Source organism: Terrapene carolina, unplaced genomic scaffold, assembly GCF_002925995.2.
Source record: "Terrapene carolina triunguis isolate 2854851 unplaced genomic scaffold, T_m_triunguis-2.0 Scaffold113, whole genome shotgun sequence".
Taxonomy (NCBI): domain Eukaryota; kingdom Metazoa; phylum Chordata; order Testudines; family Emydidae; genus Terrapene; species Terrapene triunguis.
Window position 1 is genome coordinate 18717884 of NW_020664464.1, and position 16473 is coordinate 18734356.

At 42.0% G+C, this 16473-nt stretch overlaps 1 protein-coding gene across 1 annotated transcript in view; it reads left to right on the top strand.

Moving 5' to 3' along the window:
- LOC113406626 (BDNF/NT-3 growth factors receptor) overlaps positions 1–15810 on the top strand; it is a 118899-nt gene extending 103089 nt beyond the window's left edge. The window contains exons 6-7 of the mRNA XM_026652338.1: positions 11271–11429; positions 12685–15810. Coding sequence (XP_026508123.1) covers positions 11271–11429; positions 12685–12870 — 345 coding nt within the window. The 3' untranslated portion in view covers positions 12871–15810. The remainder of the gene's footprint in view (positions 1–11270; positions 11430–12684) is intronic.
- The last annotated feature ends 663 nt before the right edge of the window (positions 15811–16473 follow it).

A 16473-nucleotide genomic window follows, 5' to 3' on the forward strand; every position in this document is an offset into this window, starting at 1 on the left:
ATTTAGGTTCTAGTCCAAAATGCTAGTAATACTGTAGTAATATAAGAACACTGCAGTGCCAGTGAATTCTCAGTTGCATATACTGGGACTTTGAAACAAGGATTTCAGTCTCATTGGGGTTATATGGATGTGCAATTTCAAATAAAAAATGAACCATAATAAGGCAACTGTCTCATGCATCTGACGAAGTGAGTATTCACCCACGAAAGCTTATGCTCCAATACGTCTGTTAGTCTATAAGGTGCCACAGGACTCTTTGTCACTTTTTACAGATCCAGACTAACATGGCTACCCCTCTGATACTTGTCTTTCAGTAAGCACCCAAGAAAATACACCATAATTTTATCCATAAATTTGTCACTTTTGTGGTACTGCTACAGCTATAATACAGATATTTAAGTGATAGCTTATTAAGTTAAAACTGTAATGCTTTTAAATCTGTCATAACCTTAGCTACAGTGAACACTAAAGATGGTCTTTACCTGAAATGTTAGTCTACAGAATGTATGACTATTTTAAAGTGATGTATGTACAGTAGTATTATAATCACACTTTAGGCAATACGGTCCCAATCCTTCAAGGTGCTGAGCACCTGCAACTACTACTAAAGCAGGAGACAAGGGCACTCAACACCTCTCAGGAGTACTCAGCACCTTGCAGGAATGGGCCCTATACTAATATTTTTACCCATTGATCCTTCTTGGGAAACTCCAATTAATTTTGTTTAGAGTTATCCAAAGGTGCTGTGGCAGAAAGGTGTGGATGTGTGAGGGGAGTGGGCAGAAAAGAGAGGATGCTTTAATGTATATATTTCTCAGAACACAAAGCTTTTGCTCTGATTACAAGTTGCAAATGAAATTTACTTAGATTACTGAATGGCATGAAAAAGATTGATAATTACTGTACACTGTACCAGTGCAAAGAGTAGAATCAAGACTGTAAGTTAAAAATATACTGCTGCTGCAATGGCGTGTGATTGGTCTGTCATGTACTCATCACTGGATTGTGTGCAAGTCACACCACTGCTGTGTACCTCAGTTTACCTCTTTGGGTGTGGAATTTTGTGTGACTTAAATTGTTAGTAAGGTGCTTTGAGATCCTTAAATACACTGTGTACTGCATTGTGTACATTATTATTAATGATTAAATTAATAGAATACTTTAAGCTATATGCATCATATTGATTGGTGTATATATATGGACTTTATTTTGGATACAAAGGGCTCAATTCACCCCTTCTGATATAAGACGATGTACAGTGAACACCCTTGCACTAGTGAGAGCTATTGCACACCAAGGGCAATTCACCCCATGGGACACTAGGCAGCTCTCTCACCATCACTTTCCTTAAGGATTTCACCAGAGGAGGGCAGCTTTAAATTGGCCTTGGCACTCCATGGGAAGCCCCATCAGTGGAGCCTACCTGAGACTATGCTAATTAATTGTATTCGTCAGGTGCTTTGGCTATGTCCCTTTCCAAGCCAGCACTGCCCAGTTTGCTGGCCAGTTATAGGCTCTGAGAGGAGTGGGATTTGTAGGCATCCCTCACTGACGCAACCCTCTTTCCACAACTTTCCCCTACAGAGGGCACTGAGTCCTCAATGGAAGCCAGGTTACATTGGCCTGAATCAAGACCCACAAATATAAACAAAGAGTCTCTCTTACCCAGACAGAGGATCCAGAGGGAGGAGTAAGGGCACAGGAGTCCTCTGCAAAGGTTCCTCTGTTCCTATGAGCTGGGCAAGGATGTCACCCAGTAGCTCCTGTAGTCCCAGAAAAACTCCAACTCATTTCTCCCTGTGGACAGGAGAGTTGCTAGCAGGACACCAGAGTAATCCAGTTACATTATAAGCAGCGTGGATATTTTTATAGTTTTGGAACAATAACAAAAATGCATTCTACTTCTTTTCATTTACAGTGTGTAACAATAACAAGGCCCTTCAGCTTACCAAGCATATAAAGACTTAAAGCTCTCTTGGCAATGGCAGCTCACTCAGTGGTTCTTACTGGGCTGACAAAGGACTGCTGTGGTAGGTCTTGGGTCTCAGTTCAGGAAAGCACTGATGCATGTGCTAAAACACATACTTAGGTACTACCATAGGTCATGGTGTTTTTCTGAAGTGGGGACTTATTGCTGAATCATTAATTAATGATAGTTAATAAAGAAGTAAGTATCTATATTGCACCCACTGGGCCAAAACCCAACAGGTAACAATAACATGTACTTTGCTGAGCATTGATTTCAGTGGGAGTTGCAGGTGCACTATACCTTTCAGGATTTGGTCCAACTGGAGCAGAGGGCACTCAGCCCCTTAGAGGCTGTGCCGAACATCTCATAGCCTGGGTCCCTTCTGATCTAAATGCAGCTTGGCAAGAATGGCATGAGTTCAGGAAGTGCCTTCTCTGCGGGTGTAATCACTGATGAATCAGTCTTACTTTTACTGGTAAGGCAGACAGCTAGAGTTGTGGCAGCCAAGTTTTGGTCACCAAAATAGTGATTGCACTACAGTCATCTATCATATTTGTACCAATGGTATTTATTTTCCTGATTGATTCTAATAAAATCAGCACACAGTCCTACCACAACTATACTGTGGTTTTGAGGCATCTAGCCCTGGGGATTAGAGTGGGAAAGTTCTTTTTTTAATTTGCTTTCTAAACTTCATGTCTCTGATAAGATAAATAAACAATAATAAGAGAACCATATTTCACAGTTATAGCTTTCATTAATTTTTAAGGAACAAGTCAAAGAAATTGCTGAAACAAAGCAATCATGGATGCTGTATGATGAGCCGATCAAAGAGCCACTTTAATATTTAACGAGACCAAAAACCTCTTACAACTGATCATGTTTTACTGGCACTTGCCCTTTGGCCTGGCAAGTGACTGTGTGTTTCTAAGGGACTAATATTTTTGACTTTCTAATGAATTATCATTCATACAGTAAGTAAATGTGGCAGGGTGGAGCTGTTTGCTTCATTAGTTTAGTTTAGGAAGCAAGATCTTTGTTCACATATCTTGATATTAATGATACTTTTACTTAAAACAATACTTCCCATGATTTAATAGTGCCTTTTCAGCCAAGAATTATTCATATTAATTAATTGAGACTTACAACATCCTTATACTACCAGATGGATATATTGTGACTCAGAAATGAATGGGCCCTGATTCAGCAGAGCACTGAAGCATGTGCTGGGACAAAGCTCTGTCCTTGACTCCGTGGGTCCTGCATTTCCTGACGGATTTTTGCTAGCCTCAGAGGCTCACTGTTGACCCTCCACATAGCCCTTCTCTCTCTAGAGGCAAGGGTCACAGTCTACTGAGCCATTTTCATCATAAGCCAGCAAGGGAGGTGAGGAGAAACAACCCTCCCTCGCACAGTCTCTATTGTCTCCCAGTATCAGTGATTAATCAGGGAGGGGAGGGGGGAGCCCAGGCCCGCCCTCTACTCCGGACTCCAGCCCAGGGACCCTAAACTTAGCAGCTATGGAAGCTGACTTTTGGAAATAGGGCATGTACAATTCCCTGGGCTACTTCCCCTCAGAAGCCCCCACTCAATATCTTCTTCACAATTACCTCAGGGCCTCCTTCCTTGCACCTGATATGGAGTCATGCTACTTCATTCCTCCAACAGCACAGCTCCCTCCTATAGCTCCTGACACCCACCCCACACTGACTAACTGAGAGGCTTTTAACTAGTTCCAGCCAGTCCTTGATTGGCTTCAGGTGTCCCAATCAATCTAGCTGTCTCTCCTGCCTTCTAGAAGGATCTTAATTGGCCCCAGGTGTCTTGATTAACCTGGAGCAACTGCCATTTGGTTACCATGGTACCAGGGATTTGTTTAGCCTGGGGTTAACATACCTGTTCCTCACTACTTTACTGTATCCATCTGGCTTTGCCCCATCACAGTGCGTATGTTGATTCCTAGGCCTTGTCTACACTACACAGTTTTGTTGACAGAAGTCAGTTTTCATCAACAAAACAGTGGAGGTGTACACACTGCAATGCTCCTCCTGCTGATGTAATTCTCCTGCTACGCCGACATAATAAAACCACTTTGCTGAGCGGCATAGAGCTTTTTGCGACCAAGTTAGAGTGACGCAGTGTCAGTATAGACACTGCACTTGCTTATGTTGCCCTAAGTGGCCTCCAGAAGGTGTTCCACAATGCCCATCATGACCACTCTGGTCAGCAGTTTCATCTCTGCTGCCCTGCAGCCAGGTACACAGGCATGCGCCCTGGAAATTTTGAAATTCCATTTCCTGTTTGCTCGGCATGGAGAGTTCACAGAGCACCTTCCCAGCAAACGTGCTCCTGCCTGGACTACACCAGAGTTGTTGGATCTGCTGGGTCTGTGGGAAGAGGAGGCTGTGCAGTCTCAGCTCTGCTCCAGCCATAGGAATTTTAATACCTACAGGCAAATTGCTCGTGGCATGGAGGAGAAAGAGCATGAAAGGGACACTCTGCACTGCCATGCTAAGATTAAGGCGTTGAGGCAGGCATACTGGAAGGCAAGGGAAGCTGACCATCACTCTGGTGCAGCATTGAAGACATGCCACTTCTACCATGAGCTGCGCGCCATTGGCAGCCGCGACCCCACCTCCACTGCCATAAGCCCCGTGGATACTTTGGGGGAACTGGAGGCAGTGGCTAGCAGAGTCAACCCCGATGACGAAGTGGTGGACGAGGAGATCGAGTTGGAGGAGGATGTCGGACAGGCGACAGGGTCATCTGGAGGTGTGAAGAGCCAGGACCTCTTTTTGACTTTGGAGGGGTCTAGCCAGACCCAGTATTCTGGCTCTGGTGCACCTGAAGCAGGAGAGGGGAGCTCCAGTAAGTACTCATTTTGCTTTGATACTGCACAGTGATGTGAGGTAGAGGTGTCCTTTATTTTGTTAGACGGTGCACGTGGGAGAAGGAATAGAAATTAACAACACTCTAGGTACTGTTTGTATCTGCTTCTTATTCCCCAGTGCAGCTACGCAGTGGGGGCCCTGCAGAAAAGTTTGTTAATGTACACCAGGATTTCCCGGGAATTTTCCATAGTTCCATAGAGATCTCTAGAAAACTTTCCTGCAGATACTCTGCAATCCTCTGCTGACGGTTCCTTGGCAGAGCTGCTTTTTTATTTTCCCCATTGCAGGAAACTTTGCCACACCAATCGTCAATTACTTCTGCAGGAACCAAAGCAGCCCACAGACAAGTGGCATACAGATCCAGTCTGAAGCTGCACACATGCAGGAGGTGCACCCTTGCATCCTCGGTTACCCTCAGCAGTGAGATATCAGCTTCAATCACCCCCGCCTGTGGAAAACAGTGCCAGTATTCACAGTAGTGTCCCTAGGCGCATGTAGTGATCCCCTTCTGAAACCACCCAGACCCTTTGTCCCTTCTTGCACTTTCCCCCCTCACCACATTTAGTGCTCTCGCTGTACTGCATGCTTGCCAAGGGAAAGTGAGAAAGATAACTTTTATGATTCAGGACTGTGAGTACACTCACAATACTGACTCTGTGTATTGGTTTTTTTGCTTCTGCAGATGTGCCCTTGAGGGCCAGCTCCTACACACCAGCTCAGCACCTCCATCAGATAAGGAGGTGAACATGTTTCAAGAAGTGTTGCAATTGTCTGATCATGCTGATAGAGAGCACAGAGCATGGAGAGAGACAATCAATGAAAAACTCAGAATGGATAGCTAGGAGAGGAGATGGGCAGGTGTGGATAATAGAGGAGCAGGAGTAGATGATAAAGCTCATGGAGGACCAAACAGAGATGCTCAGGTCCCTGATTGCACTGGAGTCAGAACACATCCATGCTCGACTCCCCCTGCAGCCCATACAGAATTGCATTTCATGCCCTCCCCAAACTCCCCACACACACATTCCTTGCATATTTCCGGCCCGTCACAGTACCCCTTGCACTCCACCCCTAGGGACAAGTTCCATAATGACAGCTGGACTTACACACAGCTGTGAGAGCCTCATTTGAGAGAGTGCTGCTCAGTGTCATGTCCCATGTAAGAAATGGAAATCTGTGTATTGCTGTTTAATAAAAATTTAGTCTTAAAAATTAAATGATTCTTTATTTGTATCCTATGCACGGTTGTTGCAGCAGAAATTCATACACAGTGGCAATTGGCATATTTGCAGACTACAATTAACCCTAAGGCAGGAATCATTACAGGGATCATTCAAGGTAGCAAGTAAATAATGCCTGGCTGAATGCATTACAGAAAGACACATTATTGGGACACATTATCAAAATGCTGCCTCAAAGCCTCCCTGATTCGAATACTCCAGTCCCTCTTTGAGCCCCTCTGATAGCCCTGGTGTCTGGCTGCTCAAAATCAGCCATCAGCCAATCCACCTCAATGCTCCACCCCTGGGGAAACTTTTCCACCTTGACTTCACAAATGTTATACAAAGCACAGCAGATTGCTATGACCAGGGGAATATTTTCCTCATTGAGGTCTAACCTGCCAAAAAGGCAGCACCAGTGAGCCTTTAATCTGCTAAATGCACATTCAATGGTCATTCTGGATTACTGTGGGCATTTTCACAACCTCTATTGGAATCTTCTAGTCTGGAAAGAAAGTTTCTGCATGCAGCTTTCTATACAGGCCCTTGTTCCTGAAGATGTGTGTGTCATGCATAGGGTCCTACCAAATTCACGGCCATGACAAACTCATCATGGACTGTGAAATCTGGTCTCCCCCCATGAAAACTGGTCTTTTGAGTGCTTTTACCCTATACTATACAGATTTCATGGGTGTTTCTTAAACTGAAGGTCCTGACCCAAAAGGAAGTTGCAGGGGGGTCACAAGATTATTTTAAGGGGGTTGCGGTATTGCCACTCTTACTTCTGTGTTGCCTTCAGAGCTGGGTGGCTGGAGACTGGCGGCTGTTAGCCGGGAGCCCAGCTCTGAAGGCAGCGCCTCGCCAGCAGCAGTGCAGAAGTAAGGGTGGCAATACCATACCATTGCACCCTTACTTCACGCTGCTGCCTTCAGAGCTAGGCGGCCAGAGAGTGGGAGCTGCTGACTGTGGCCCCAGCTCTGCAGGCAGCAGCACAGAAGTAAGGGTGGCAATACCATACCATGCCATCCTTACTTCTGCACTTCTGTTGGCGGCGGCTCTGCCTTCAGAGCTGGGCTCCCAGCCAGCAGCCACTGCTTTCCAGCTGCCCAGCCCTGAAGGCAGCACCGCTGCCAGCAGCAGCGCAGAAGTAAGGGTAGTAGTACCGCAACCCCCCCCACACACACTCACAATAACCTTGCAACTCCCTCCCCACAACTCCCTTTTGGGTCAGGACCCCTACAATTACCATGACATTTCAGATTTAAATAGCTGAAATCATGAAATTTATTATTTTTAAAATCCCACGTCCGTGAAATTGACCAAAATGGGCTGTGAATTTGGTTGGGCCCTAGTCATGCACCTTCCCTGACTACCCTGTGCTGATGTCAGTGAAATGACCCCAGTGATCCACCAGCACCTGCAATACCATAGAGAAGTAGCCCTTTCTGTTGATGTATTCTGTCGCAAGATGGCCTGGGGTCAAAATTGGGATATGCGTGCCATCTATCGCTCCACCGCAGTTAGGGAATCCCACTGCTGCAAAGCCATCCACTATTCACCACCCATTGTCCAGAGTCACAGTCCTTCGTAGCAGGAGGCAATTAATGGCCCTGCACACTTGCATCACTGCAACACCCACGGTGAACATCCCAACTCCGAACTGATTCACAACTGACCAGTAGCACTCTGGAGTTGCCAGCTTCCACACAGCGATTTCCACTCACTTTTCCACAGTGAGGGCAGCTCTCATTGTGGTGTCCTTGCACCGCACTGCAGTGGCAAGCTCCGCAGACAGTTCCAGAAAGGTGGTTTTGCGCATCCAAAAGTTCTGCAGCCACTGCACGTCATCCCATATCTGCATCACAATTCAATCCCACTACTCGGTGTTTGTTTTCCGAGCCCAGTAATGATGGTCCACCGTGTGCAGCTGCTCCATGAATGCCAACAGCAATCTTGAATTGTTTCTTTCAGTGGCACATAGCAGGGCAGGCACCACAAATTCATTTTCATATTTGCAGTTCATGAAATACTGCAGGATCAGCTGTGTTGCATTTGTAATGCTTATTACAAGACTGAAGAGCAGTGCAGGATCCATGCTTTCAGGCAGAGATGGCGGGTGCCAAGTTTACAGGGGAAGTTGAAAAATGGCACAAAACGTAGTCGGAAACCCATGGATTGATAGGATGGAGAAAACTGCATCATGGGGGCGGTGGGGCCCCCCCCCCCAATGCACTGCTATCCATTCCCAGAACTCCTAGTGTCAGAAGGTGGTGATTTGAACAGTGGGATAGCTACCCACGCTGCACTGCTCTCTCTGTCGGTGCTAAAGCACCAACTGTGGACATGCTACACCCACATTATCTGGGTTGAGGGGCAGCAAAAGAGTGCCTATTAATAAAACACATGCCTATGTAAGTTGTGGCACCTCTATGTATTTTTATGTAATCAATAATGGTCTAGGTCTTTTATGGCAGTGTATGCAGCATGATTGCACTGTTTAACAGTGATGACTGTATTTTTGATGTGCTACACTAACACTGAAGCACTGACAAATATATGGGAAAAGATTTACCAACTGCTTTAGAAGTAATCTGAACCCTGACTGAACTTTTATTAGGCTCACCTATCATTTGCTGTTTTGACATCAGAACAAGGAAAATATTTTTTTATAACAACTTATGTAAAGTCCCAGAAGGAGGAATGATCTCCTGAAAGACTGGAATCTTGAAAAGTGAAAAATCTGTCCTGATGTGGTTTCATAAACTAAATAAATTATCAGAGAGGAAAAAATATATTAATCAAAAATTATATATCCTTTAAAAAGAAAATATTCTTGGAGCCGTTTACAACAGCTCCAATTCAGAGATAATCAGAATTCCATAAAATGGTCATACTGGGTTAGATTTGTTAATTAGATTTGTTAGGATTTGTTAATTTGTATGATCAAGTTGAAATGGCATATCAAGAGGCAATAAATCAATTGGAAAATGGAAATAAAAACATTTTTTTTTTAAAAGAATCAAGGTTAAAGAAGATCCTAGTTTTAAGAAAGTGCATCTGTTTATGAAAATAACAAACGCTTCGTGAATATTCATACAGGCCTTGATTCAGAAGGGCATTCCTAAGGAGTTCAACATGTGCTTAAGTACTTTGCAGAATGGGAAGAGACTGTCTAGGAAGGAGTACGGCAGAAAGGGATCTAGGGGTTATAGTGGACCACAAGCTAAATATGAGTCAACAGTGTGATGCTGTTGCAAAAAAAGCAAACATGATTCTGGGATGTATTAACAGGTGTGTTGTGAGCAAGACACGAGAAGTCATTCTTCCGCTCTACTCTGCTCTGGTTAGGCCTCAGCTGGAGTATTGTGTCCAGTTCTGGGCACCGCATTTCAAGAAAGATGTGGAGAAATTGGAAAGGGTCCAGAGAAGAGCAACAAGAATGATTAAAGGTCTTGAGAACATGACCTATGAAGGAAGGCTGAAAGAATTGGGTTTGTTTAGTTTGGAAAAGAGAAGACTGAGAGGGGACATGATAGCAGTTTTCAGGTATCTAAAAGGGTGTCATAAGGAGGAGGGAGAAAACTTGTTCACCTTAGCCTCTAAGGATAGAACAAGAAGCAATGGACTTAAACTGCAGCAAGGGAGGTCTAGGTTGGACATTAGGAAAAAGTTCCTAACTGTCAGGGTGGTTAAACACTGGAATAAATTGCCTAGGGAGGTTGTGGAATCTCCATCTCTGGAGATATTTAAGAGTAGGTTAGATAAATGTCTATCAGGGATGGTCTAGACAGTATTTGGTCCTGCTATGTGGGCAGGGGACTGGACTTGATGACCTCTCGAGGTCCCTTCCAGTCCTAGAATCTATGAATCTATGAATCTATGATTCAGGGTCTGATTCCAATAGTTACAGATCATTATTAAGCAGATTAGTTAATCCAAAAGAGTGGGGGCTGGGGGTTTAGGCTATTTAGGAGAGAATGAATAATTTGTAATAAAAAATCAGTCAATAAAATTTGCACCGTTTTCTCTTAGAAATTTATCTACAAGCAGGCTGCAGAATTCTTTTATATTTTAATTATTGAAAATTATTTGTAGATTTCTTCAGTGCATAAATTTTGGTCTGCAATAATTCGTGAGCAATTCACTGTGAATATTTAAAAAATTCACATGGCATTAGTCAGTCCCCAGTCGATGAATTCTGGGTGGATGCAGAATCAAGGTCATAATTAGATATGTCATATGATATTGACTGGGTGACTGATGTAGCTAAATAACAACAGAATGAGTTTTGAATTGCAGATTCAATTGTAAAATCTGCAAATTGAAATTCACATTGGTGCTTAGTTATTTATGCAATTTGAAAATCACAGTTTGTTGTTTATGCTTTTTGACATTCTAATTTTGGCAAATATTCAACTTAAAAATTCACTTTTCTCAAAGTCTAGTTGACTGGAATGCACTCTTCACTAAAATATTCATGGAAAATTAATTTGCCAGAATAGTAAAGTTTATTCATTGGAATATCTATGAACTATAAACACAAGAAGGTCATGAACACAGTCAAATATATGAATAATTGCAGATTTCTGTAAGTGAATATCAATTCTCCTCTCCCAGGTCACGTTCAGTTCTTCATAAGAGGAAGGGAGAAGTCTTGTGGGTCAGGCATGGAATTGGGAATTAAGAGATAAATCACCTTGGCCCTACTTCTACAATGAGCTCCATATGGACAGACCACTGTGGAGCTCACTAGAAGTCAATGGGGTTTGGTACGGAACGGGGCAATGTCTGCACTGAACTCATTATGTGATACCTTAGTCTCTCTGTGTTGTACAATGAGTGTGTTAGGGTGTTGTTAGGTTTTGTTCTGTAGTGGTTTGAGTCCCTCGGATAGAAGGTGCTAAATAAGTCCAAAAAATCAATATATAATTCAGAAATAATTTCTTTGAAGGTACCACAATATTGAGAAATCGATCTTGGTAGTGATTGCCATCCATTTACATTGATTAAGAGATGAATTTATGATAATAGGAAGTAGTATCTTGCTAATTTGTTCTTACAAGCTCTGTAAAGTTAATGGGCACAAATAGAAAATATCAATATCCACTCCCTCAGTTTGGCATTCATTGTGCACATCTTCACAAGGAACCCATAGGAATTCTTTTAAACAAGTTTGTTCTTTTCCATCAGGTTGGTGGTCACACCATGTTGCCCATTCGTTGGATGCCTCCTGAGAGTATCATGTACAGGAAGTTCACCACAGAAAGCGATGTCTGGAGCTTGGGGGTCGTTTTATGGGAAATCTTCACCTATGGCAAACAGCCATGGTATCAGCTCTCAAACAATGAGGTGTGTATAATGCACTGTGCATAACAAAATGTGCTTTAGATGGTGGAGTTTAACTAAAGATATGGATGTAACAAGGGAATTGCTCTCTGATTGGAAAGGATAGCACACAAGTTGCAATGTTATTTACTATGAAAATCACTATGTACTTGCCAACGCTTACGGTATTATCACAAGTGTCATCGTTTGGGTCCATTTTTCTCTGGCTTTTTTAATTTTTCCTGCTAAGAGAGAAGGGTGTTATCCAAGTAGAATACAAGAAAGTTGTGGGGTAAGCTGGAACCTGCCTGGGGTATGGAGAAAAAACTGTGGTGACAGGTGTTGCAGTCTTGCAAAGGAAAGGGGCTGGAGTATCTTCAGCCCAGCCTCTGGCAGTCTCTATTACAGGTATCAACCAGTGTGTGTAAGTGACTCAAGAACAATGCTGCTGTCTTACCCCAGTCTATAACAAATTGAGGGGATCCGGAAGCTGCTGTCTTACCCCAGTCTATAACAAATTGAGGGGATCCGGAAGTCCTTTGAAGCCCAGAAAAACTCTGCCAGGGATGACCCCTTGTATCTCCAGTCGCTGACCACCTGCCACTGTGATGCCTCTATGAGCATGTGGGAAGGAATGGTTCTGAGTGAGAGAGGAGCATGCAGCATGTGGTTTGGAGTCTGTATCACAAACCCTACCACAATTGCCAATAGTTAGGGTACTTGTGCTCAGTCTCAATAGAGGCTTGTGTGGGTGTGGAAGCCCTCAGAATGAATTACCCTGGTAAGTAGGGTGAAAGGCATTGGTCCCTCCAAGTTAGGATTTTGGGAGGTTGATGGAACAGATTTTGGAAGCTTATACCATTATTTCCCGTGATTTACTAGTTCTGTAGACAGAGAATTTCAGTCTACAGGTCTGCCAATTTAGCCCCTTTCATAAGAAATAAATTCACTCACACTCAGGGCTTGTCTACAGAGGAAAATTGTACCAGTATTAGGCAAAGTATGAATTTAAACTGCTGTAGCTATACCAGTGTCACTCCCCATGAGGACCCTCTTATTCCAGATTGCCTTTTTCCAGTTTAGCTGATGTCATTTTGGAAGTGGTTTAAGCCAGTGTTTTTCAAAGTTCGGGTTGTGACCCAGTACTGGGTTGTGGCATGTAAGGCACTGGGTCGCCTTGCTCAGCACCCAGGGACCCTAGCAGCTCTGGTCAGCACCGGCTAAGGCAGGCTAGTGCCTATCTATTGCTCCACTGATTCTTTCTTTGCTCTCTCACTAGGTGATCGAGTGCATCACTCAGGGCCGAGTTCTGCAGCGACCTCGTACGTGCCCAAAGGAAGTGTACGACTTGATGCTGGGTTGTTGGCAACGGGAGCCTCACATGAGGCTCAACATCAAAGAAATCCATTCCCTCCTTCAGAACTTGGCCAAGGCTTCTCCAGTTTACCTGGATATTCTAGGCTAGAGCCTCCTAGCATTTCCTCTTATGGGCTGTGTGAATGAATGTGTTCAACGGCCGCTGAACTCCATCAAAATATGTTCTTAACTCTGACAGTAGTAATGACAAAGATGCGGAGAAGCTTTCAAAGGGCAAGCAATGTGCACTTCTCCATCTGTAGACACAGTATTGACTTTTTTGACATTATTGAAATGTATCTCTTTTCTCTTTCTCTTTCTGTTTCTCTCATTTTTTCTCCTTCTATTCAATCTGGCTTCTGCGTTATTGTAACTCTGCATAGACAAAGGCCTTAAAAACCTGATCTGTTATATCAGCAGACACTCCAGATTGCCCACCACAACTAACAATGCCTTGTTATACTCATGCCTTTGATGTGGATGAAAAAAGGGAAAAAAATATTTGACTCGAACTTTGTGACTTCTGCTGTACAGATACTGGGAGTTTCTCTTGATTCACCTCTACTTTTTTTGCTTCACCGTGTGGGTGGAAAAAGAAGATTGGTGTTTTCTATGGGAAGCTTATTTCTAGTTGAGATAAAGCCAGATAGAAAGAAAACAGCGTTGTGTGATCCACTATATGGAAGAACCATGGGATTAGATGGCATCCAACCCCGCTCAAAAACACTGAAATGATTTAATGGTAGGAAAGGATTCTGTGCTTTCCTCTGGGAGTCTGTCTGAGGAGTAAAGGGATTGTTTAAAGAGTGTGCTTGGTTAGCACTTTTCATCATCAGATCCAGTACAATGGTCTATGGTAAAAAGAAAAAGATGCTGCCTGCATTGCACTAGGTTACACAACACTATGATAAGCTAAATACAATCCCTCAACTTGTCTTAGAGTAGGATATTGTGATAGCACTGGTATAAAAGTGTTCTCCAGCTAGCCTTTGGTAATACAGGCTGAAGCTTGGCTGATTAATGTACAGTATGCATTTCAGGGTCAAGTGTTGAAGCTGAGGACTTTGATCAGACAGGACAAGTTGTAGATGCTGAGGCAAGCTGTAGATACTGTGCTTGTCAGGCAGCATATTCCTACTACTCTCCTTCTCCATTCCCGTTTTTTCACTGTGCAAGCAAAATTGTGCATGGTCTTCGTCGATTAATGCCCTTTGTGCAGAAACTATTGCTCATCTTGTTGTACACCCTGATAGGAATAGCAAATCCATAAAGGTATAACATATATTTAATTAGAGGGAGCTAATGGAGGTCATTAGCTACATTCAGATGTCTTTACATTGTTACAGATATGATACTACGCAAATAATCTAAAACATGGAAATAGTAGATTATGTTTGATCCATGGCTGGGGATGATAGAATTAAGTCCCTGGACTTAATCTAGACCGCTAGATGTGATCCTGTGGTTATCACTTAACATTATAGCATACAGACCCTGAGTTCAGCACCAATTTCTGGTTGATCTAGTGGTGTCATTCCCAGCATCCACTGTTCTGTAATTTATTTATGTCTGGTTGGAAAGGCATTGTGTGCATACAGTATATGCATGGCCACTGTGCTGATGGCAAGTGCATGGGCATCTATGTTTATTTTTCAAACAGATGCTGAAGATTTAAAATTTAGATTTAGGATTATTTTTCTTATGAACTCTTACAAATGGAAATAAATCTTACCTGTTCCTCAAGAACATTTGCCTCCCTCTGTGAGGGGGCCTTGCTGCAAAAAATTGTCCTTTCTTTTTTTTTTTTTTTTTAAATATTATGAGCCAGATCAAAGAGTAGTAGTAGTTCTTCATCTTTGTGTTGTGGTTATTTTATTTAATACATTAAGCATTTTATTTTTGTAAGTGTTCCCATAATATGTTAATATATAATTTGCTTGCATATATTATTTATTAAAGCTCTTTCTTTTTTCCTTCAGTGGCTTTTAAAGCCAGTTCATAGAGATTTTGAACATTTTCAGAAATAAAACAATTGACTGGACAGTGATGGAGTTGAACCCTCCTCTATGTCAGTGAAAAGAAGCATTAAAAATAAACTTAACAATGTAACTATAAAGCCATATGCAGTATTTCTTTAATAAACCAGATGTTATTTCTGAACCACTAGAACTGGAAATAAAAAAAAAAAAGCCAGAGGAAGACTCATACAAAATGGGCTTTAAGATTTTATCTGGGCTGTCTTAGAAGTTTGAATAGCAATAGCCCTGTTAGAAAAAAATTGAACATTCAGGGAAACCCATTCTCTTGAGGGCCTGAGTTTTATGTTTTTAAGAAATTCAGTTTCAATATAACAGAAAGTGGAAAAGAAAATGTAAAGTGTCAGAGTCCACTGAGACTACACTTTTAGTGTGAAGAGGGAAGGGTTGTGTGTTGGGGAAGGGAGGTACAAAACTCCTACCTGTTGTATTCTGTCATAGTTCCTTATGCCCTTTAGAAAAATGTAGCCTTTTTGTCTCCAAGATATTGTTCTCTCTGAGCAATGGCCCTAACCTGAAAGCAAACAGGTAGGTTTTGCAAGAACTAATAGAATGTATACCAAAAATGAAGAAAAAAAATACAATTTGATCTAGTGGCATCCTTTTTTCATTACTAAAAGAGCATACTAGAGTCATGTATGGGGAAAATATAGTGTGTTAGAATACACTGTGCAACAGCATATCAGTATGTCAAACTTAAAGGACCAAATGTTCTACAGAGCCAAAAATATGAATAAACTTGGCCTATATCACACATGTGAACAGTAGTCCATAAAAGCTATAATCAGTGTAGACTAGCTATTAACTAAAGCTAAACCTTTTTTTGCATTTATTCATAAGAAGGGGTGTAAGTGTAGCAAAATGAGTGGAAAAGAGAAAAAGAAATATGTTCAAATGGCAATGAGGGGTGAGTGTATGTATAGACATTTGTCATGCTTGCAACTTCAGCTAAATCTTGTACACTGAGCAAATATGACAATCAGGCTCATTACAAAATCTTTCTGGACTATGCTACAAACCGATCATATATATAATATATATTATATAATACATATTATATATATATATGTGTTTACATAGGGTGTGTATATATACATGGTATATACATATATGTATATGTGTGTTATAAATATTTGATTTATACATATGCAGACATGCATATACAGTATGTGTGATTGTGTGTATATGTATAAATTTACATATACATGTATTCTAACAGATGATAATTAGGGTACAATGTTATTAATAAAGTCCGCTAAATAACCAAAATCCTGTTTTCCTTTGGTATTTCTTTTTCTATGTTTATAAGATTTAACTTTTTATGTGAATGCAGTTCCGCATGGGTGGAGGAAATACTAGAATGCCAGAGATATTTTTAACAATCAACATTTTTTTCCAAATGATTGTATAAAAGCAATCCCTCCGTTATTGTCTAATATTCATTGATTTCTCACAGAGCAATGAACAGATTGGCTTCAAACTTCCTAGAAGAAAGTTTGGTTTAAAATAATTTCTGTTTTTGTGCTATTATTGTTGTATTGTTCAACAGCAGTACTACAGCTCCATTGGCATTTTGCACTTCTCTTCAGTTACAAAATAATTCCAAGAATGAGCTGGAATTTTCAGATTGCAACACAACTGGTAGAACAATGGTGAGAACTCCAAAACCCTGCAGT